Here is a 23624-nt window from a genome sequence, read left to right as displayed (position 1 = left end):
TAGGTAAATGATTCTGCTGTCATCCTTGAGTCAGACTTTGTGGTTGATATCATGCTCAAAAAGATTTCTTGCTGAACAAGAACACTGAAGTTGAGATAACCAGCAAAATTTCCAGCAAAACCAGGAATGGTCAGGCTTGATAATTGTAGTTTCTAAGAGCAGAAAACAGCAATAAAACGAACATGAAGGCATCAAAAGGCTGTGAGCTTAAAATGAAAATAAAGATAGTAACTCTCTTCAGCTGATATTGATATACCCTAGTATTGATTATTGTGGATAACATTTCAAAAGAGATGGTATTGGAATAGTAGAAATGGGTTTCATTATTTTAGTGGAGAAGTGTTGTTTGGAAAGTGAAGTCTGATAGAGAAGACTGATGACAATGAAGCTTGTGTGATTTAAAAAAAACAAACCACTGAGTTCTTGTGATTTGGAACACTTAAATATAGCTAACAGAGATTTGCATTAATTTTAATGTTGAAAATACAGACCTCCCACTCATTCCTTTGAGTCTTTTTCTCCATTTTTCTCTCCCCCTCTGTGTACAGAAGTTGCATGCCTTGCCACATCACAGTGTAAAGTGACTGAGCAGCTTGTAAAAGTGTCCCTGCTCCTAAAAATTCTCATTCCTTCTGTAGCACTCTCACATAATACTTAGGAGTTAAACATGTTTGCCATGCCCTTTGGGATTTCCTAGAGAGCTGTGCTAGGCATTTTCAGGAAATAACTGGAGAGGATCTAGCTTGTGTTGCTCTGGAAGGCACACATTCATTTTGTATTACAGGGACAAGTGTCAAGGCTTTCAAATCAGGATGATTATTTGTGTCACCAAGGGAAACTCTGTCTTCAGCAGGTATCATCAGAGTTGCTGTTGGCTGGGTAACTGGACAAGCTGCTGCAGACTCCCTGGAAGCCAGTAAAAGCTCACTTTAGCAATTGGCCACTGTCTCTGGGCTTCCCTGGCCAAGGCATCTCTCTCCCACACGCGCGTTCCCCTGACAGCCGGTCACTTTGCTCTCTGTCCAGGTGGCTTGGATAACAGTCATCATACAGAGATTGCCTTTTTCCACCTGTGCCCACTGCCCAAAACATCTCTTTAAAGGCTGAGATGTGCCAGTCTGTGGAAGGGGATGGGAGCTGCTGGCAGGGTGCTGGGGCGTGTGCTGGTGCTGCTCTGCCCAGCACAGTTCCTGTCCAGCTGCCCGATCCGTGCCAGCCCGGCTCCCATCCCTGTCCTTCCACTCCCCTTGCCCGTGGCTCAGTGCCCTGTTGTTGGCTCTGCTGCTGCTGGATCATGGCTGGAGGCTCAGGACTGTGCTGGTGGGAGTCCCTGCAGCCTGGCCAGCCCCAGGGCAGGCGAAGGGAGGGCTCCCCACAGGCCAGTGAGCTCTGGCAGGGCAGGCTCTTCAGCTGGTGCTGCAGACAGCTGTGGGTTGCTGTGCTGTAGTAGTCACAGACTTCTAGAAGCACCACAGTAAGTCTGGCTGTGACCTGGCCTTTCCTGCCAGCCTTTGTCACACACCCTGGGACAAAAGGCCCGTGCTCACCTGTGTATGAGTGCAGATTTCTTCCAGGGCAGCACAGGTGGAAGATGAATACTGATCTCTTCTTCAACAAGCCTATAAGGAAAATCTTTTTTGTTTACCTCTTGCTTTAGATAAGCAGCTCTTCCCTCAGTCCTTACTAACACCTCAGTGCTGTTTAATGCTACCCTGCCCTCCCAAAATGTTTCGCTCCTTGTTTATCCCTTGCTTCCTCATAGGGATGTCAGGTAGATCTCATATTTGAAGCTGAATGAGATTGTCAGGGGAGAGAAAACTCAGTCCTTCATGACTGCAAAATAGTTTCTTTGACCTATCCTTGCCAAAACAGCTGTGTGGCTTCTGTGGCATCTCGAGTGACTGTGCTACCACTGAGATTACTGCTTGTTCTGCATGGTGGTGAAAGGGAGGAGAAGGTGTCCAGGCAGCACTGAGAGCCCAGTAGAATCTGGGCAAGATCTTGGATAACACTACATTTATATGCATGTTCTCTGCAGAATCTCAGGGGTGTGAGATCCCATAAAGGAACTACTTTTTTGCATAGCAAAGTCATGGGGAAACCCCAATTTTGGAGGGATTTTGTAATGCTGGGCAGCCAGGGTGAAACTACTAGATGAGGGTAACTGTGGCTGTGAAACCTGAGCCGAGTTTGCATATGATGAGCCGGTTACTCTTACGTTTTACTCAGCATGTTAGGGATTGTTTTCACTTCTCAGCAATTGTGAAAGGCTGTTTTTTAGCTGTGCAGAGTCAGACCTTCCCAAAATGATTTGCAGTGGTTGCTGGCATGCCAGAGGTAGTGTTGTGTCATAGCACACAGGGGCTGTGGAGCCCTGGGAGAGGGGGGCTACACGAGTGTCTCGGAGATGGCAAAAGGGAAGGGTTTGCAGGTGGTGAAGTGCAGCACAGGCACTTTGTTTTTGGAACTGAGAACCAGAGACTGCAGCAGCAGAATGAGGTCTCTCTCAAGGGAACAAAAGAGCAGCCCCCAGAATGTATGAGATTTATTCCTTCTTTGGGCCAGGAACTTCTTAGCAGCAAGTCAAGGTGGTGCATGTTCTCTGCCTTTCCTTCTTCCAGTTCTTGTTTCATTCTCTTCTCTTTTCTGTTCCCCCTCAGAAAGAACCCCGTAAACAATTATAAAAACTCCCAGTCAATGAAACCATCCTTCTAATTACCAGGAAATAGAGTCCAGCACTGGAAGAAGCTGCCTTTTGTCCAGTCTTTTTAGGTAGACTTGCCAAGCCTTTGCTCAACTTATCTGTGCATACCATGATCAGTAAAGCTGAAGTAATTAAGTTTTTTCTCCCACCTTTCTGTTGCTAATATTTTATTACATGATGACCTGTGTGATTTTGATAAACTTTGGGCTGGTCTTCACAACCTAGCTGGGGGGCAGATTCCAGGTTTCTTGCACTCAGAAAAGCATCTGATGTAGCTGAGAATTAAAATTATGTCTAATGTGTTGCCTGAGAAAAATGTCATAGCTCTCCCTTTCCATTTTCCAGTGATGTTTCTTTTGATTACAATTGTCACCTTGGTGTCTGTGTTACTTCTAGGCTCTTGGGATGCTGTTCTGGCACAAGCACAACATCGAGAAGTCTTTGGCAGATCTGCCAAACTTTACTCCATTCCCAGATGAGTGGACAGTGGAAGACAAGGTCTTGTTTGAACAGGCCTTCAGTTTCCATGGGAAAACCTTTCACAGGATCCAGCAGATGGTAAGTGGTGTTGCAGGAGTGGGCAAGCAGAACAGACTGTCGTCTTCAGTGCTGTTTGTGTTGAATGTGTGTCTAACGCTCTTGAGAGAGAACAGGCCAAAGGGGATGTTAGAGGGAAAATGCTACCCTGAATAGAAAGAAACAATGTTATTCCCAGAGTCTCTGTAGAAGTATTTTCCTGAAGTGCTTTACTGGTTCAGGATAACTATGACTGTGTGGTTTCTTTGGTTGGAAATTACAGTTTTCAGTCCCCTGTGTGCTATGGTAGTGTTTGTCTCAGCTGGAGGTCAGGCATGGTCTGTACACATATGCCCACACATATGCACTAAAGATCATTTCTGTGCAAGGTTGATTTCTTTTCTTGCACTTGATTTTTAGGAACTAATTTTATTGAATGATAAACTCTGTGCTTAATGTGATTTTGGACTGTCAGCAGATGCGGTGTTGGAGGTTTATACATCCTTGCAAGCTTCAGTCTTTTGCTTTAGGTTGTAATGATAGTGTTTTAAATGTATGATTGAAACCTTCAAGATAGATTTCTGCCTGAAAGGGAAGTGCTAGGGAGTGTGCAGTTTTCTTTTGAAAGATGGAGAGGATGGGTTGTAAAAATTTGTATTAATTGTATCTTGAGAGTGTCTTCAAGTGGTTCATCACCTGGGTGGGAACTAGACTTTGGTCTTTGCTCTCCTTCAGTAAAGTAGCCTCTTGAGTGTTCCAGCAGGACCCAGTTCCACTGTTTGTGACCCTTTGAAGTGAGCCTAGGCTGTTGCAGCCTGTTCAGCCTCTTTAAAGCAGATGTGACACAGGTCTGTATTGCTGATCCTGCTGAAAAGCAAAAGGTCACTTGCTGTCCAAGGATGAAGGTCCCTTTTCAAAAGGATGGCAGAAAGAGGCTTGTTTTCATCATGTCTTCCTTGATGTTCCATGTCCTTCACTGACATTCATTTCCCAATGTTCTTGGAGTCCTAGGGTCTCCCATTCCTTTGGGTCAGGTGATGGAACTCTTGAAGAGTGAAGCTGCTTTATTCCTGTGTTCTTATATAGGAGGAAAAATAGGGCAGGGGAATGTCCTGGGGAAAAGAGAACATAAAACCCGTCCTGTTGGTTGGTTAACTGCAAAGCAAGAAATTCTCAATTTGCTTTATGTGCAGAAGCATGGCTCTCTGTCCCTGAGTGAAGTGCATTCCAGTACAGGGATGCCAAGCTCATGCACTGTTCCCTAGGTAATGATATTTTTTTACTGTTACTCCCAGGAAAGCAATTCTGCATGAAAGGAATTAAATGGCACGAAGCTTTGTGTTTAGCAGGGGACAGGAATCAATGGCTCAGGAGCATGTTAGTTGTTAGTTTATAGATGCTGTCCCATTAGCACCCCTGCAGATTGGAACTGAGGGGAGAAATCTCCAAAGCCAGAGAATGAAAGGCAAGTTACATTATTTACCAGAGCTGGTTCTGATATTTTGGCACTCTTAATAGCCAAGTGGATATTTGTCATGAACAGCCTTGTCCCTGAGTTCGTTCTGTGGAACTCTTTTTAATTTCAGAAGACCAGCCTGTTGCATGGCTGTTGGCAACACAGCATTGACTTACCCACCTGGCAAAGCACAGGTGCTATCTGCCTGTGTGCAGCTGTGGGCCAGAGAGGGAGTGCTGGTGTGATCTGGTATTAGAACCTAAAGTCAGTCTGCAGTTTGAGAACTTTGTCTCAGGTGAAGACTTAAACTGCAGTATTCGAGTGAAAGAGATGTGGCTCTTGCTCAGAGTTTTGTTTTCCTCCCCACCTGCTCTGCCTTCCAGACTGAATCAGACACTTCAGTAAAACATGTTTTATTCATAAGAAAAGATTGGACTTCCACCTTTTAAAAGTCTTGTGTAAGAGCATCCAGGTAGAGCGCCTCAAAAGCAGAGAATTAGTCTTAATGTAGTTTCATGCTTTCTGGAGGCAGACTTTTCTTTCCTAGTTACAGGGTAATGGCATTTGTGTAAGAGGACAAAAAAAAATTTGTGTTTTCCTGTACCCTCAGTTCACCATACAGTAGCATTTCACCTTTTGAAAATATCTTTTGTTGAGACCTTTGAATAGACTTTGTCATGTGAATGGTGTGAATAAACCTATTTAACCAAACATCAAAGATGTGCTTGGGATGTTTGCAATTCAGCAGTTTTTGTGATTGTTTACATGTGTGTGTTGGCTTTTAGGTCTGTTCTGGCTTTAAAACTGTTACCTCAGTTTTGAGGCCTCATTCCAGATTTGTTCTTGCTGTGTTCCCCTATTCTGGAGGGAACCAGCTGCTTGGCTGGTGAGTGGAAGCTTGCTGAGATGCTTTTTAGAAATCTTGATGTCCTAAATAGTAGGCACTCACCTGAAACGCTCCCCCACAGATAATTTTTGTAAGGTTGCAGAACTGCCTTGCTTGGGCCTTTGAGAGAATCCAATGTCAAGAGGTCAGATGTTCCTTGGAAAAACAGGCCAATTGTATGTGAACTTCTGGGGATACTTTACATATAAACATATAAAAGGTTACATGTTTAATTTACAGCTTCCTGACAAATCAATAGCCAGCCTGGTGAAATTTTACTACTCCTGGAAGAAGACAAGGACTAAAACTAGTGTGATGGATCGTCATGCTCGTAAGCAAAAAAGGGAACGTGAGGAAAGGTAGGTTTGCAAGCAGAAAGGCTGATTTCTTTAATCTGTCCCAGAAATTCCTGTTAGCTTGTAAGAAACCAGATGTCGGATTTTCCCCAAAATGTTTCCTGGTACCACACCTTTCCCCACCTCTCTTCCCTGCTGTGTTTTGCTTTGCTTAAAGCCAAAAGGCAGTTGGCAGCTAGCTGTGTTCCCTTTTTTGACACTGCAGTTCCTGATTGCCCTCCAGTGCTCTGGTTACAGTCCCATTCTAAAACTTTTTCTCTGGTAGGGCTTGAGGGTTGGGAAATGGAAATTAAAGCTGTTTACAATCTGATTGGCACTGTTGTCAGCAGAGCCAGAAGAGCTGATAAGCAGGGCAGTAAAAGGAGTTAATGAAAGAGCTGAAATGTGCCTTTATTTCCTCCACGTGATGCTCAGCAGATGAAAATGTGCACCTGCTACAGGAAACAGGCTCCAGTGCAGGAGCCCTCTCAGCCTGTGCCTGTACACATACAGACCCTTCCTCTCCTGCCTCTTAGAAAACTGTGACCAAGAAAAGGCTGCCAGGCCAAGCTCTGTTTTCTGAGAAACATGAAGTTAAGGCTCTGATTTTGAGTGACTGAGAAGAGGGTAGCACAGGGGAACTTAGGATGAGCTCTCTGGCTGGGCTGTTCCAGGGAGTGCTGGCTGCTTTGGCATTTGGGTGAGGCTGGTGGTGTTCAGGAGGTCATTAAGCACTGAGATTTGGCAAATGAGCTTGACTCATGCCTTTTCTGCAAGCTCACCCTCCTGGATACCCATACAAGCCCTTGAGGGTATGTCAGCAGTGTAAGTATCTGTACAGTTACTGTCACTTGGTGACTTCACCTAGTTCTGGAGCTGAAAGAGCCTGAGAAAGGCAGAGGTTTCAGGTGACTGTGGCAGTAACAACCACTCTGAACAGCAGCAAATCCATCTGCTTGATGCAGGTGCCTTCTCAACCTGCTCTAAAATGCAGTTAAGGTCTTTGCAAACCAGACTTGAAGTGTGCCTGCCTTTGGAAGACTTCTAACTCTGACATAATTGGGCAAAATTCTGCCAATGCCTTTGCCCTCAGAGGGGTTGTTGCATTTCCCGGTTGGCTGTTTGCTGGCTCCACTGCATGTGAGCAAGTCTTGTTTGGGAAAGGGGAAGAAATGTGTTTCTAGGGTTGAGCTGTGCTGCACCAGTGACTCACTCAACCTCTCCCATCTCTCCGTTAGGTCAGCAATACTTGCTTAGCAAGCAGGGCCAGGGAGAATACTGACAGCCAACTTGTCCAGTATTTGCTTGGCTTTCTTTGACCTGAGTCTCTTTTTCCATTCTGTTCTTTTCTCTTCTGTGCAAAGACTGTTTTTCTGCTCCCCATCCTGGTTGTTGGGGCTTTTTGTTTGTTTAGTTTTTCAGCTTTCCTACTAAGTTAGTGGGGAGGGGAAATCTTTTATATGGAGTATGTGTTTGTCTTGTACCATGTAGTTTAAGGTCTTTTAATACTCCTCTCTCTTTTTGTTCTGTGCTCACAAATGGAATTACTGGAATTTAGAAATACACCTCTCAGTACCTATGCCTGCTTGCTAGGAAAAGTAGAACCACAGACCATCTGGTGAATGGGAAAGAGCTGTATGGGCTGCCGTGTGCTGTAATTTTGGAACCTTTGAGGAAGGCAGCTGGACTGAAAATGCTTAACTTGATTTACATCTGCAGGAAACTAAGCACCAGGCTGTCAGCTTGATTTGTTCTTCCTCTCCATTATGTAAAATAGTCAAACCCCTGCACCCTCAAAGGATTTGTCAGTGCAGCCATGCGGGGTGTGGAATCCACTCTGCTTGAGTTTAGGGTGCCTGGATTTTCAGGTTGTGTTGTGCCATTTGGTAATGGCAGAATTTCAAAAGTGTTCTCTGGTTATGGCAATCATTGTCTACAACTGCAGAAATGAGGAGGTGGGCTTTAATTCAGCTCATGTCTAGGGCACTTGGTAGAATACAAGAGCAAACTATCAGAGCAGCATAGACTGTTGTGAGAAGGCTGAAATCTGAACCTAGATGAGAACACAAGGAAGTTCTTTTGGAGATGGGGTTAAGAGAGGAGGCAGTCTGAGGTACTTCACTCATACCTCAATATCCCTTTTGTGGCTAGGTAGGGAAATTCCCCAACCCCTCAGATTGCCACTAACACAGCTCTCAGTGCATTTGGGACCAGGTTTTCAGCACCTGTTGCAAGTTGTATGTGAGGGACTTTGTGTGTGCACTCTGGGAGAGGATGCTTGGGAGTGGATTCCCTGGAATCATCATTACCCAGATTAAAAGTCTTGTGAATCAGCTGGCGAGACAGAAGTGGCTTGTATGAGTGCCTGCTCTTGTGTGTAAGGATGGCAGCCCATTCCTCCTTAGGATGTGGCTGCAGCAGGGACATGGCCACGTGAGAGCTGATGCCACAGACAAGCTCACCAGCACGTGCAGTGCCTGCTGGCTCCTGCTCCCTGTGAGCACAGCCATGCCCTGCCCTGGAGCTGTGACACATCTGCACCAGCTGATGCTCCTCGGCACAGGCTCTCAAGTCTGATATGACAAAATAGGTTTATTTTTTTGATTAATAAAAATGCTTTGATTACATCAGCTTATTTCTGGGCATCATTTCAAATGGACAATGCAATTGACTTTGTGTACAGTACAAAAATTCTAAATCATGAGAACGCGTTTGATTTAATGTCTGATTAAAATGCCACCTAAGCCAGACTGGACAGGTGTGCCAAGGTTGCTTTCAATATGGCCTCAATTTCATGCCTATTACTCTCTAACTGATAATGTCTTTTTCTTTTCCAGGGGAGAATAAAATGTGAGGCTGTCACTGAAAAACAAAAACAAAACAAAACAAAAAGCAACAAAAAAAAAAAAAAAAACCCAAGCATTTTTTGTGCTTGTTCTTGAGAGAGTTAATCTTGTGCATCTCTGTTTTGCTAAATATTAAGGAGTTGTATGAAATCTGTGTTCTAGCTACTTGCTGTATTTTTAGGTCTTCCTTTTCGTCTCAGTTTGCCTGAAGTAAAAATGCCTAGTGTCCCGTGTTCTTTGAAAGATAACTTGTGGAATTAATTTCATGTCTCTTGCCTTCATCTGTGTAGATTTATTTTGCCTAAGTACACTGCTGAGAAGTGTTCCTGTATGCACTATCCTCAGAATTAAGAATTTATTGACTTAAACTGATGCCAAATAAAATCAACACCAACCCCCCAAAAAGCCACATCCTGAGAATAAAACTAAGGAAAGCTTTTGGGCTTGCTATGGCATTCATGCTTTTGTTTAGTGTGCTGTTTATAGAAAAAGAGAGCCTCACAAACTAATGCAGTACTGTTTGCTTTTGTCTTCCAGTGAGGATGAAATGGAGGAAGCAAATGGAAATAACCCTATTGACATTGAAGTTGAACAAAACAAGGAGAGCAAAAAGGAGGTAGAATTCTTTCTTACTCCTGTACAAATGAAAGTGTTTATTTACTAGCTACTTCATGTAGAAGCTGACAGTATCTAATTTTCTTTAGTACTTTATCTAGTTGTCATACAAGAAAAGAATTGTCTTCAGAATTATTCTTAGATCAAGACAAGTATAGATAAAGAAGTGGTTATGGATAGAGCTGGGAAAATTTAACACCTCACCATCCCATGCTAATGTACTATGTGATTGTTTCCAGTTTCTTTTATCTTCTCTTTGGCTTTGTTAGCTTAAGCCACCCTCAGTGGTTTAAATCAACATAACTGCATGGAAATATGGAGTAGAAGCACGTCCCCCTATGGAGATGGCTTGGTGAAGGGGGAATCCATCCTTTTGTTCTAGGTAGACCAACAGAAGTGTGTTTATGTACACCTTAGACTCTAAGGTACATTGCTGATGTATTGAAATCCCCAGCAATACTTGTCGCTTCACTAGCACCAGGGTTGCAGCTGTATTGGTGAAAAGTAAAGGAGAAAGCTTTTGTGCCTAGTTAATTTTGTCTGGCAGGGTGACCTTAACCTGTTGTTACATCAGCTCAAAATGTAGTACTTGTGTTTCACTTCAAGTACTTCATTTTCCGTGGGCATAGAGTTCTGGATGAAAATAGCTACACAAATACAACAGTTCTGGAAACCCAGCCTGTGATGCCCTACAGGAGATCATATACTTCATCTCCATGTGTATGACCTGCAGGTTACCTGTTACTAAATAAAAACACCTTGTTCAGCAGCAGTGTGGGTTATGTATGTATGTATGAGTTACAGGAAGATGCTTAAGACCTTATTTCCTTGAAGTTGCCTCCCTTTCCTGGTTGCTTCTAGCCTGATTTCTCTCCCAGTCATTCTATTTAATTTCTTAATTTTTTAAAAGATTGTATTTAGGGAAAACCCACTAGAGGTTTTTAAAAACATGATCCCACACAGTCAAAAAGAAGTCCCAGAGTAATGGTTTTGTCAGTCACTCTCAGATTAATTCCTCCAACAAATAATTTTGAATGGAAATAACTGAAAAATCACAGCATTCCCATCTGCTCTTCACCCACATGAGGGTGCTCTCTAGACTTTCCAGGAAAGTTTTGCTGTTGTTTCCACTGAAGGAACCAGCATGTTCCTGATGTCTTCCTAGGGGCAGGGTGGATGTGAAGCCATTTGTATTAATCCTTACAAGAAACTTGAGTTCTCAGAAGCCTCAGCAACACCCAGACAGGAAGGGTTCTCACTTGGCTAAGTTCCAGCTATGTATTGCAGCTCTGTAGTGTTTTATAAATAATACTATTGTCTCATTTCCCATTATTTTAATGAATTTACTGTTAAGATTTTTCTGTAAGCTCTTCAAAAGCTTGCATCTGTAAAAGAACTCTCTTCAACCTTTATTAGTTCTTCCTTCCTAACCAATGCTGACATGTCCTGAACTTCCTGAAGAAGAGGGAAAGAGAGTTCTTCACCAGCTTGGCTGCATCTCTTGTAAGGCCAAGCCAGATCAGATGTCTGGTTTGGATGGTTACTATCAAGACATTTTTGTAGAAAATCTTAGTGTGGGAGGGGGCTTTGTGCCCATCTTTGAGGCCATGGCACTCAAACCAATCTGAAACTCATGCAGCACATGCAGTCTGGCTGTGTGTGCCATGGCAGACTTGTGGGGACTTTTCAGGACAGGGATTGTGCTGGAGGACAAAATGGAGCTGACAGCCTTCCTAGCCTGTTCAGAGTACAGCTGTGGTTGTTTGGTCTGGAGAGGAGGAGTCTCAGGGGAGACCTCTATCACTCTCTGCAGCTACCTGAAAGGATGTTGCAGCAAGGTGGAGGTCAGTCTCTTCTCACAGGCATCCAGGGACATGATGAGAGAAAGTGTCCTCAAGGAGGATTCAGGTTGGACATCAGGAAGAATTTTTTCACTGAAAGAGTTAAGCACTGGAATGGGCTGCCTGGGAACATAGCAGAGTCACTGTTTCTGGAGGTGTTCAGGAAATGACTGGACATGGCAGGTAGTGCTGTGGTTTGGTTGACAACTGTTCAGTCAAAGGTTGGACTCCATGATCTTGGAGGACATAATGATTCAGTGATTCTGATTTTACAGTACTTGAACTTAGGGCTTATTGAAATGGCTTGAGAGAGAGAGGGAGCAGGTACCCAGGACGAGGTAAGTTAGTCCTTGATCATTAGGTTTCTTTTAATGATGTGGCCAGACATGCAGGGGTTGTGATGTGCCAGCAGCCCGGGACTCTTACCGTAAGGAACCTCCCTGTCCCAGATCTGCAGAGTTGGGTTTTTCAGCTCTGAGACCTGTTGGTTGCTCTCTGACTTACCTAGTATTACTGGGATTTCTCAGAGTGTCTGAAATCTTTCATCTGTTTCCTCTTTTGAGGATCATTGGAAGAGGAATCTTTTTTTTTTATTTTTTATTTCATTGTTAGTGCAACTGTTTGGATTTCCTTGCATAGTGACTCTGTAATACTGAGGTCATGACCTAGACCTGCTTCCTTTGTCTCTTCCTTGTTCCTGGAAGTACCTCCCACTTCATGCTCTGTTTTTGTGTAGCTTGAGATAGTTTTATCTTATTTTTACACAGTGAAATCTGAGGAAGGGAACATTGTATTAGGGGGTTTGTAAGACTGAGTGCACTGGATAGCAGTGGCAATATGTAAATAAACAGGAGCACTGCTAAATCCCTTCTAAATTCCTGCATTTTAATTCTTTCTGGTTTTCAAAAATTGGTTTAATTCTTGAGAGAAATGTGTGTGGCCAGGAAAGAAGAGTTTCCAGGACAGACTAGATGTTCCAATTTTTGCTGGGGCCTAGAGGCATTTGGAGCTGTCAGAAATTGTTCTGCTGGAGCTCTGGTTCTTGTCTGCAACACAAAAGAGCTTTGCATTTTTTGAGCTGTGTAAAACAGTAATTTGAAACTGCTTTAATTTTTCTTTAATGTTGAAGCTGCTGGGATGTTTGCGCTGCAGGCATTGCCTGTTGGTCAACTACAGGCTGAACCTGCAGTGAGGCATTGCTGCGTGGTCCTGGGAAGCAGTGTCTGTAGATGAAATATGAGTGGATCTGAAATGTCTATCCATGCTGAATAATTTACCTGGCTCAGTTATCAAAGTGCTCCCTTCTGAAGCAGAGAGCAGAGCTTACTTCACTTGTTCATAGCTGAGCCAGTCTGGTTTCTCCTGCTCACCACCTGCTTTCCTGTCTGCAGAGACACATAGGGGTATCCCTCCTCCTGCCTCTGGGCTTGCCCTAGGCATTACATCTCATGGAATTCTTTGCACCAGTGGATGGAAGAAGAAGGTTGAGAGCAGGCAGAGGTCCACATTGCTGCTGCTGTGGGGCTCAGGCCATTGTGCCCATGAGGAGGTGAAAGCTTTTATCCATGGCAGCTGTGCTGGACTCCTTTGGGAGTCAGAACCTCATATTTACTTGGGATTTGGTGCTCAGCCTCATGTGGTTTCAAATGCAAGCATTCAATGCTAATGGACAAATGCCACAAACTGGGTGTAGAAACTGCATGTAGCTGCAAATTAGGAGGAAAACAATAGCACCAAGTGAAGCCAATGTGTTTAAAGCTTGCAGTGATCAAGCAGAGGATTCAGACGTACTGTCTCCCATCTGCTTTTTCTCTCCTTGCCACCCTTCTGATCTGTGTTCTTGGCCAGGATCCAGTTACTGGGTGCAAAATCTTAGGTATGAGCTGATTGTTGAATATAACTTCTGGAAGAAATGGTTTAGCTGTCTTAGAATCAGCTGTACTCTTGAAGGATCTGTAGTAAGTGTCCTGACTAATCTACCTGTCTTTGCTTTAGATGTAAGGGATAAAAATAGGAAGTGCTCTGTGAAATACTCCTTTTTCTAAAAAACACTTGAAGTTTATTTTAGGTAAAACTGCACCATTTTGATGGAACAGTTGATACACAAGTGCTATGCAAGAAAACCTGGCTTCCAAGAAATGGTGTAACAATCTAAGAATTACCCTGTTGTCACCTCACTCCTTTGCCTTTAAGTAAATTTGGTTTATTCCTCACTGTGTCTGTCAGGTAGTACAACAATTCTCAGTAAACTGTTTTAGTTATGTTCTTTCTGTCTCCACACTTCACTTGGTTTCCTTCTGGTGGTGTGTTCAGATCTGATGATGAAAACAAGAAGAAGGGTTTTGGAGGTTTGAAATTAACCAGAACATTTAATAAATGCAGAATTGGGCATCTGTCTCTCAAAATGAGAATGGGCAGAGAAGGCAACCACAGTATCTCTGTAAACACTGAAAGCTGCTAAAGGAAAGGAGGAATTTATATAAGACAGTTTGCATGACATGCCATTTAAAACAAAAATGTCATGCTGTCTGCATACTGGCATTGTTGTTCTCCAGCCTTTGATGGTGGCTAAAATTCAGAGTCACAGAATGGTTTGAACTGGAAGGGATCTCTAAGGATACTTCTGTAAAATGACTGACTGCTGTTTGCTAGGTGCCACCTGCTGAAACTGTCCCTCAGGTGAAGAAGGAGAAGCACAGTACACAGGCCAAGAACAGAGCAAAGAGGAAACCTCCCAAAGGAATGTTCCTTTCCCAGGAAGATGTGGAGGCTGTTTCTGCCAATGCAACAGCTGCTACCACTGTACTCAGACAACTGGACATGGAATTGGTCTCAATCAAACGGCAGGTACGAGCGGGATGGCACAGAGTGACTGCTGGCTTTGCTGGTAGTGCCTGTTGCACTCTGCAGAGCTGGCAGGAGTTTGTGGCTTGGCAGTGATGATGCACAATGCTGCATGCCTCAGTGGACAAGCTGCTGTCCCTGTGCTCTGAATGCAGCTCTGGGTTTTACATCTCTTAGGTTTTACTTCTGTGGGCAAGCCTGCTTTCGACCTGAAGTAAAACAAGGAAGAGTTCATAGCCGGGACTTGAAGGAGCATTTGTTGGCACCTAGCTTTTCTTGCAGTTCAGAATTCCTTCTGCAGCTTTAACTGTAACTTTCCCCAGGTGACATTGGTTTCAGCAGTATGCAATTTCCATCTGCAGCAGCTTTCCTTTGCCTTTTCACGTGGTACTTTTAGAAGTTGCAGATATGTTTGGCTTAGTCTTTCTAGACAGGTATCATACAAACTCACTATGTACCTTTTACTTCCCTGATGGATCTGCCTTTTAAACAAATGTTTTTCAAATATCTGTGAGTAAATACATGTTTGCTACATGAGTTTGCTGCCTAGATCTGAGCATTTTGCTGTTTCTAAAGCAGAGATCTGTCTCAAGCTCTTTATTAAACTTAATAGAATTGGTATTTTGGCCTGAAGCCTTTTTCCTGGCACTCTGGGAGAAGCTGAACTCTTTAGCAGTCTTTGATTCATTACTTGCTGCAGATGGGTTTGGTCTTCTTATGCTGGGCTTTATACAGACCTGGAAGTTGGGGCAGTTCTTGTTACAAATAACTTGTAGACAGTGCAGAATAAATTAAATGGGATCTCCTGATTTGCCAGCTGCCTCCTGCTGTACATTATTCCAATATAGCAAAATTTCTTTTTGGAAAAGGCAGGCAGTGAAAAAAACTGGAAGGCTGAGCTTGTGAGGTTCCTGCCAAGGCTGCTGGAAAAAGGCTTGTCCAAAGATTTTTTTTTTTTTTTAATCCTTCTTAAAGAGATGAAACTTTCTTTTCAGATTCAGAATATCAAACAGACAAACAGCGCGCTCAAAGAAAAGCTTGAAGGTGGTATAGAACAATACAGACTTCCAGAGGTGAGATCATTTTCTGACCTTTGTTAATTGTGAAGAGAAATGCTAATGATACACTTTGACTAACAGTGCATTCCTTGTTGCACTTTTGAGAGGTTTTTATGAGCTCAGATACAGGTGAAACTATACAAATGAAGTTACCTAATTTTTGTTGCTGTTGTTTTCTAGGTCGTCCAGAAGTTTAATGCACGTTGGACCACAGATGAGCAGCTTCTTGCTGTACAAGGTATGGCACTACAAGTTTATTTGTACTTCAGTTGTTGATAGTCAAAACCCTGCTACATTTCAGAGCCGAGTTTCTCTTCAGTGGCTAGGGGGAGGACTTCAACACTGCCATGTACTAATGTCCAAAGAATGTATTTGAACAGGGATACAATATTCCCCCTTCCCCTCCCTGAGCAATATAAATGGCATCGTGTGAATGTTTGCAAATAGTGTCTGCTTGTCCCAGCTTTCAGAAAGTGAAACTCAGCTGGAGTCACTGCTGTCATCTTTGTCTATGTAACTTTTCAAGCAGTACAGGCAGATGTAAACAGGCCTGGTACATTTGACTCTACCCATCTTTTACTACACCTCCGTTCTCTTCAGCGCTGGTTTTAACTGTGTCTCTTTCCCAGTTTAGACTTCTTTTTTAAATTCTGCATTAATCTGAAGAAGTTTGAAACCTTGACAGAAGTTCAGCTTTGGATCTTTATGCTGTGACTTGAGCCTGATTTGTGATCTTTATGGAAATAACACACTGCTTTTGTTTTTCTTTTTGTTCCTTTTAGCAATCAGGAAATACGGCCGAGACTTTCAGGCAATCTCTGATGTGATTGGAAACAAATCTGTGGTGCAAGTGAAAAACTTTTTTGTAAATTATCGACGTCGTTTCAACATAGATGAAGTCCTACAGGAGTGGGAGGCAGAGCATGGCAAAGAGGAGACAAATGGAACCAATAGCCAGAAGCCTGTAAAATCTCCTGAAAATTCCACTAAAATGTCTGAAGAGGAAGATGAGGTAAATCCAGTTTAAAAGTCACATCAAATTCCCAATCTGAGCTCAGTTCAAGCAGATGTGTGTGTGAATTTATATATATTGTCTTTGCAAAAGCCATTTTTGTCAATCTTCAATCAGTGCATATTTCACTTCATCTGGATATACAGTCCCAGTACTGATTTGGGGACTGGGAGATCCAAGCTTGTATGAAAGTGGAAGGAGAGCAGTAAATTTGCATCCCTCTGACAGTATGTGTATCTTATCAGAACACAGATGTTTTAATACCTCTTTCTGTTGAAACCCCATGCATCTTTATCTCACTTGGATGTTTTCCCTGCACTCAGTTCTCCCAGCTTTCTAGGTTTGGCTTTGTGGGACCATGGAGTCTTCTGAGCCAAAGCTTGCTCTTTCATTTTTGGTGAGTGGTTTCACTCAAATGAAGGGAAGAAAGCTATAAGCAACATGAGTGCATGGAACTTCACTCTGGAGTTACCTAAGGGCAAAGTTTCCTTGAGTTTACAGCTGTTTCTGTAAAGGCAAATTTTAAGAACAGCCTCTTCTTGATGGAGGTTCCGAGAGTTAACACTTTTCCAAAGGCCATGGAGGTTTGAAATTAACAAAGAGACTGTAGGGTGTTTAAGTATGGAAGTTAGTTACAAAAATTTAGAATTTAGTCTTGTAGAAGAAAACCATGGTAGAGGTTTGTGTGTTAAAAAGTCTGATCAAGGACTCCCTTTGACCTAATTTATAAGACAACTTGGTGAATAAACTGTGCATTGTAAATGCAAGCATAGTCAACAACATAAGGCAAATTTTGGTGAGCATGGAGTAAAGACTTCCCAGTGTGCTGTATATTTCTGTTGCTCTGATTAGGGCTGGATCACTTGGACATTCATTGTCCTTCAGAAATTCAAAAAGCAGAACTTCACTGCTTCACAAAACCTAATAACGTGAAATTCAAAGATGCTTATATTTGGGGACTAAATCCAAAGGAATGACAGATGAAGAAAACCAGACTCAGAACATTTGCCTTCACAGGCATGTGTGAGTGAAATTGTCCCATTTGTCCAGAATTGAGAGATGGAGCAAAGCAGCATTGGTGCTAGTACATAGCCACCAATGTGAAAGATATATGGCTCTTGTCACTGTCTTTTCCTGTGTCCTGCAGAATTGTATCTTGATAATGCAGAGCTTTTCTTCTCTGAGCCTTCTGAGATTCTTCCTAGCTTCAAATACACCCTTGCTTCTGAAAGCTGAGGTCAAAAAAGGGGAGTCTCACTGGACATAGGGAAAAATGGCTTCAGCAGGAGCTGGAGTGAGCTGATGTGGCCACGTGGGTGGATACTGGAGCCATGAGGATCCCAAATGAGTTGGGAGAGTGGAGGCATGACAGCAAGGTCTGGTAAAACTACTACTAGAGCAGCAGTTGTGATGCTCACATTGGTGATGGAAGGTGCCCACTCTGGAGCAGCCCAGGTGCTGAGTGGTGGGAACCAGCCCAAAAGGAGCTGTGCATGTGGTGCTGCTGCCTTCAGAGGTGGCACGAGCAAAGTGCTGCCCAGGTGTCTGTCTCAGTGGTTCTGGGGCCGAGGTGAAACATCACTGGGGTTGTGACACAAGTGACCTGCATGGGCTGGAGAGGGCTCCTGCTCCCTCCTTGTGCAGTGCTGCATGGCTGGTGCCTGCTCTTGAGAACAGGCAGTGTCTGGTCAAGGTGGACTCAGCTGTAGCCAGAAGACTTTGCTGGCCTTACACTGAAATCCCTCGGGTGCTTTCTTCCCTGGCACGCCTTGGCTGTCTGGCCACCAGCCTCATGAAAGGTTCATCAGCTTCTGAGGGCTTTGGGCTTTGCCATAGCAAGGGGCCATAGTTCCTTTGATTTGAAGGGGGGAGATGAGGCCGCTGGTTATAAAGCAGCATCAACTCCACTCTTAATTCCTGTATGTTTACATTCCCAACAACAAATCCCAGTGTGCCTCAGAACAGGGAAAGCAGTTGGAATTCCTCCCATGTGGCAGGGTTGTATGTTTTGTCACTGTAGTACCATGGATTTGGGCTGAAGTTTGGAGATGCAAGAAAGCCTGTGTGTATTCATTTTAAACTAAATATCTGCTCTTTCTCTCCCCTTCCCTCCAGGCTACTTCTGTTCTTGATGTCAGATATGCATCTGCTTCGTGAGAAGGTGCTGTAGCCTAGAACAATTTGTGTTGACTACTGTGTTATCCAGGATATCAGGTATTAGCAAACCTCAGACAGCCATCTGCATCATATCTGTGGACAAGCAGCTATTACCAAAAAAAAGGCAAACGCTTCCAGTCCTGTGCTACATCTGCCTTAATCTCCCCTCATTCCTCCATACTGCCTCCACTTTCTTTCAAAAGCACCCAGGTAGCTCAGCTCTCCATTTCACCAACGTCATGCTTTAGCATGGGGACTTCTAGAACCAGTAACACCTGTCTATAAATTTTGACCAACCTGCAAAACAAGGAGCTCCTTAGCAGCCCCACAGTAACTCTACACGTTAGGGGTTCCTATAACACTTGGTCCTTAGGGTATAAGTATGTATTGCTGCATGGCCTTGTGGTCTCCGCTTCCTGTGTATTCTTATGATGACACTATGATTAGTGAGCTTTCTATAAAGGAGGGGCCTGTGCACATGCCAGCCATGGCAGGTTTGTTCTGCAGTGACAGGACACGTTAGCAAGCAATCATGAATAATGCAAAGTGATAGGAAATGTTATTTCTAAGGTTTGGTCAGTCCAAGGTTGTAGATGTAACTCATTACACTTCTGGTTTGTGCAATTCTTTCCACTGTATTTGTGTGTTCTTGCTTCATAGAAAGCTCCCTAATTGAGCATTTTATTCCTGTATATTTTAATGGCTTTTATTTAGTGCAAAAGGGAATACTTAACCTGAAACTGTTTGATACGCTATTTAACCCCTGGCATTCAGCATTTGCATTGTAACTTGTTAAGTGAGTGCTACACAACTTTCTTTTTCCTGATCCTCTGTGGGATTAAGTCAAAACAACTTTCTCTGGTGCCTCTCCTTTTGGGGAATATGTGCCTTTTTGCATTTGGCTACCATAGATCACTTTCTGTCCCAGTGTCTCATTCCTCTTCAGAGCGCTGTTTGCCAAAGACATCAAACTGCTTCTCTCACTGGAAGTCTGGATGAGGGTTGGAGCACAAAATTCAACCTTCAGTAGTTTTTGGTTTCTTGCAAGTGTAATGGAGAAGAACCGGGTTAATTTTCATTGGCCATTTTAACCCTTCTGAAGCACACATCGCTTTCATGTTCTGAACCAAAATATGCAATTTAAAATCTAAGAGGTGCTTTTCCAAATACTTGGTGCATGCAGCTTTCAAATCCCAGCCCTCTGCTCGGATGGCCCGTGCTGTGGCCTGTCTAGCTTGAACTGGAACTGTTTTTGCAAGTCCTGTGGGAGGACTTTGCACCTTGAACGAGGTGGTTGCTGACTGCCGAGCAGTGTCCAGGGAAGCTGGAAGCAGCAGTATTACTTCTTGTCCAGTGGAAAGCTGCAAAATAACACTAGTCACAAAGCATTTAAAAATGGTTAATTTAATGATGTTGGAAGAAACCACCAGGTGTCTTTGCAGGTGGAAAAAAGGACCTTTCTCCTCTCTTCCTCTGCAGAAGATCCAAGCCAAGATGGCACACAGTGATGTACAGCACCAGCCTTTCTCACACTGCTTGAAATGAGCCAGCCCGTGGCATGGCCCTGAGGCTGGTGGAGCTCAGGGCCAGGCCCTGGACTTGGTGCTGAGGTTTGGCTGCTGGGCTGTGCTGTGGTGCTGTGGTGGCTGTGCCATGCTGTGTGCTCTGGTGGCTCTGCTGTCTGTACCCAAGCGGGGCAGGCTAATGCCAGCTGGGCAGCAGAGCTGGCTCTGGCACCTCCTGCGCTGTGGTCACAGCCCCAGGAAAGGCAAGGATGTGGCCCCTTGTAGCACTGAGGTGTGGTCTTAGCCTTGGGCCGTGTGTGAGCAAAGTTCCATGTCAGAAACTGGGCAGCAACACAGAGGCACAGCACAGGTGGAGATTTCCTAGGGCAGGTTAGAGTGTGGGGCCCCAAAAGGGCCCTTTCAGCCACGTGGCAGCTGGTTCTGAGCAGCTCCATTCTGGTAGCTCCAGAGAGATCCTCCGAGGTGGTGGGAGGATGGAAGGGAGCTGTTCCCTCTCTGTACTGCTGTTGCTGTGAACTGGCAGCTCTGGTGGCCCAAATGTTCCTTCAGACCTGTGCCAGTTGGAGCTGGGAGTCTCTGTGGGAAGGAATGCTAGGTGTTAGCCAGTGTGAACTAGGAATAAAGACCGGGCAAATAGCACTGTGAATCCAGTTGACAGTTGTGGTGTAAAGCAATGCTGCTCTTTAGAAACACTCTAGTATTAAATATCAAACCTCCTGCTGGTACCAGTGTGTGGAGACAGGTCCTCCTTGGTGTGGGAGCTTGCATCCCAGCTGGGGAGCTCATCAGGAGAGGCTTCTGCTGGAGACTTAGGTACCTGTGAGGACTTCTCATTGGTTTTTTGCCCTCAAATCTGTCCATCTTATCAGAAAAGTTGTGTTTTGGCTTCATCCCCATGGGGTAGGGGGAAACGTGTATAATTTGTGATATTAGGAAGAAAAAAGTTGTTTAATTATTTTTCAGTTTACTGCTATCTTATTGTAGTTGATACATGCAATATAATAGCACTGTATTTTAAACGTTTAGTTTTTTACATTCTCTTGAACTATGTTTTTAAATGCGATGAAATCATTTTAGCTTTTGAAATGGTTTGACCTTGTTTAGGTGAAGACCCTCTTTTTCTTTTGTTAAATGGGTCAAGCATTAGATACATCAACTGGTTGCATTCTGACTAGAAGGGTCCACAAAGATAACTGCATAAAATAAGAATATTCACTTAAATTTTGTTTCTTAAACTATCGATGTGAATGTCATAATTATATATATTTTGTGGAAAATGGGAAATTATTTCTCCTAAGTATAAGTTATTGTGCAAAATATGGTATCGTTAAAGAAAATGATAGTTTAAGTTTTAGTTTTAGAAATCTTAAAGATATAAAAGTGTATTGCATATGCATAAACAAATTTCATTTGTTCTATTTAATTTTTATGTAGTTGTGTAAAGTGCTAGGTAACTTCTTTTTTCACTTATCCATTAAAACAACCTTGTTACTTGAATATTCGTGTTTAACTGGTTTGAAACAGTGATCAATTTTTGTAATATAATCTTATAACCAAGGGAAAAAAAAAAATACACGCCTCAGTTGTGCTTAACAGTAAAGCAACAATGTACAATCAGATGCTTAAGACCGTAGTAGCCATACCTGGTAGTGCAGCCACAATGGTTGTGTCTCGATATATTTAATACCTATGGGGATAATGGTTTCTTAATATATTTTTACAAGTTTGCAACCAGGAAGACCCCATAAATATCCACTAGAACACTTTTTTAATAGTTAAAGTAAGAATGAAACTCTTACTCTCTTAAAGCAATGTCCTGACAAACATTTTTCTTTCCTGTACAAATACATCAGAAACATTATGTATTAAAATATTCTCATTGTCACTTTAAATTTCAGTTTTTATTCTATGAATTCGCTAAGATGCTGTTGGTATTCTTGCACACCAAATATGAGCCAAACAGTGCATTACACTAACTTGATCACTGGATTTGTGAACAAAAATCTCCAAGTCAATGAAATGTAAAAATATCACAGGAGATTTTTTTTTGATAATGCATTTATTTTTCAAATTGGTATGAATTTGTACATAGCCCGTTCAGCGATGAGTGGGCTGATATTTTACAAAAAAAAAGAGAAAAATTATTTTATTAGCTCCAGCTTGTCTTCAGTAAGTCAAAATCTAGTGATCTTGTGCAATGCCCCTAAAGCAAATACTTTCTGCCACTCCCTGGATTAATGCAGCTTTTCCTGTTGATAGTAAAGCACAATTGCAGTGAAAGTTACAGTTCAGAAGATGGAAGGTCAGTATAGTCTATGCATGTTGTATAATAATGAGTGTTTACATTCATATTCTCCTAAAATAAAATTTATACTGGAGTGTATAGTATTCCATTATGTAGATTTTATCAATTTTGTTAACTGCTTATAGATTGCTTAAAAGAAGTTTTTTCAAGATTTTAAAAGATGTATAAGGTTAAGTTTGCAAATATAATGGAAATGCTGTATAGCTTTTGAAGTGATGAAATACTCGTTGGGATTTTAAAGAAAGTATGTTGTAATAATGCTGTTGTAAGTAATATTTTAAATGTCTTTTTTGCCTGTTTTCTATTATTCAGCACACTTACTGTGATGAATGTTCATAGCATTATAAAATTGCTTAGCCACTGAAAAGTAACATTTGGTTTTGGATTATTTTACTGTATGAGGAATTATAGTGGGGTAAATTCCTTTGTGAAATTCTACATAATTCATTTTTCTATGATTTCCAATGTTTGCTGACATCAAATAAAATTTTTTCAAGCCATTGATGTAATAAAATATGTAGTAAAATGTTATTGGTGTAAAATGTGGTTCTGATGTGTAACTGACCCCCTACCTTTCAGATTTTGGTCAGGAGATACAAAAGGGGTTTCCCCTCCCTGACAGTGCCATCCCTCAGATAAGGAGGACCTGAAGAATAAACCGCTGCCTCTTTGCTTCGTGTACAAAGTACTTGGCTGTACAAGTTAACAAGACTGTCATCTTTGACATGAAAGAAACACATTTAAATCCATGGGAAAAGGCAACGTTTGCCCTCAAAGCTCAGCAGTGTGCAGTGCTGCTGTTGAAGATGCTCAGAAGGGCAGGAAATTTTGCACCTTGGAATTTTCATGAGCTCATGTTTTCTGTCTTCACGTGCTGCAGTGCTGCTAAGCACCAAACACAGAAGCACAGACAGGACTTTGTGGGGCTGTCTGGGGGAAGGTGCTTTGAGCAGTTTTCCCAGCAGTGCTCTGGGAGCCCAGGGTTAGCACAGGACAGGTGACACAAAGTTCTGTGCTTTGCTCATGTGTGTTAAAGGCAGCAGCACTCCTACAGCAGGACACTGGTGGTTTCCAGCTCTGCAGCCTATGGAGGCCAGGAATTAGTCATGCATTTCTATATTGTAAAGCAGAGTGGTAGGGATGGAGACTGATTTGGGTTTTTGGAAGAACAAGCAGCATTTTTGAGAGCTGAGGCTGTTTCCTTACTGGAAAGCATTCCTTGTAATTTTCCTGCTGGTAGTGAATACGGTACCAATATTGGAAGGTAGCAATCTGCTTTCTTAGGGGAGTTATTTGACTCCAAGCACTTAAATCTTCATTACAAACCAGCCTTTCTTGCCCATGTGCCCCCCAACCCCAAAGTAAAACAAAGAGAAACAAATAAAAAGGAAGGACCTTTCTTTCAATCAGGGAGCACAAAAAGGTGAGGAAACGGGGACTTCCCCTGCCTGAACACGGAGTCAAGAAGCAAAGGTAAAGTAGTGATAATGCCACTGGTTTTGGAAACACGGGTGCTGTACCTG

At 42.9% G+C, this 23624-nt stretch overlaps 1 protein-coding gene across 2 annotated transcripts in view; it reads left to right on the top strand.

Annotated features, from left to right (window-relative positions):
* RCOR1 (REST corepressor 1) overlaps nucleotides 1-22632 on the top strand; it is an 82239-nt gene extending 59607 nt beyond the window's left edge. For both annotated transcript variants that reach the window (XM_064423298.1, XM_064423300.1), the window contains 8 exons: nucleotides 3101-3262; nucleotides 5803-5921; nucleotides 9281-9359; nucleotides 13852-14046; nucleotides 15039-15116; nucleotides 15282-15339; nucleotides 15884-16113; nucleotides 18229-22632. In XM_064423298.1, the coding sequence (XP_064279368.1) occupies nucleotides 3101-3262; nucleotides 5803-5921; nucleotides 9281-9359; nucleotides 13852-14046; nucleotides 15039-15116; nucleotides 15282-15339; nucleotides 15884-16113; nucleotides 18229-18270 (963 nt within the window). In that variant the 3' untranslated portion in view covers nucleotides 18271-22632. The remainder of the gene's footprint in view (nucleotides 1-3100; nucleotides 3263-5802; nucleotides 5922-9280; nucleotides 9360-13851; nucleotides 14047-15038; nucleotides 15117-15281; nucleotides 15340-15883; nucleotides 16114-18228) is intronic.
* The last annotated feature ends 992 nt before the right edge of the window (nucleotides 22633-23624 follow it).

This window comes from Passer domesticus, chromosome 6 (assembly GCF_036417665.1).
Source record: "Passer domesticus isolate bPasDom1 chromosome 6, bPasDom1.hap1, whole genome shotgun sequence".
Taxonomy (NCBI): domain Eukaryota; kingdom Metazoa; phylum Chordata; class Aves; order Passeriformes; family Passeridae; genus Passer; species Passer domesticus.
The sequence above is the reverse complement of the archived record's forward strand: the minus strand, read 5'-3'. Positions and strand labels throughout refer to the sequence as shown.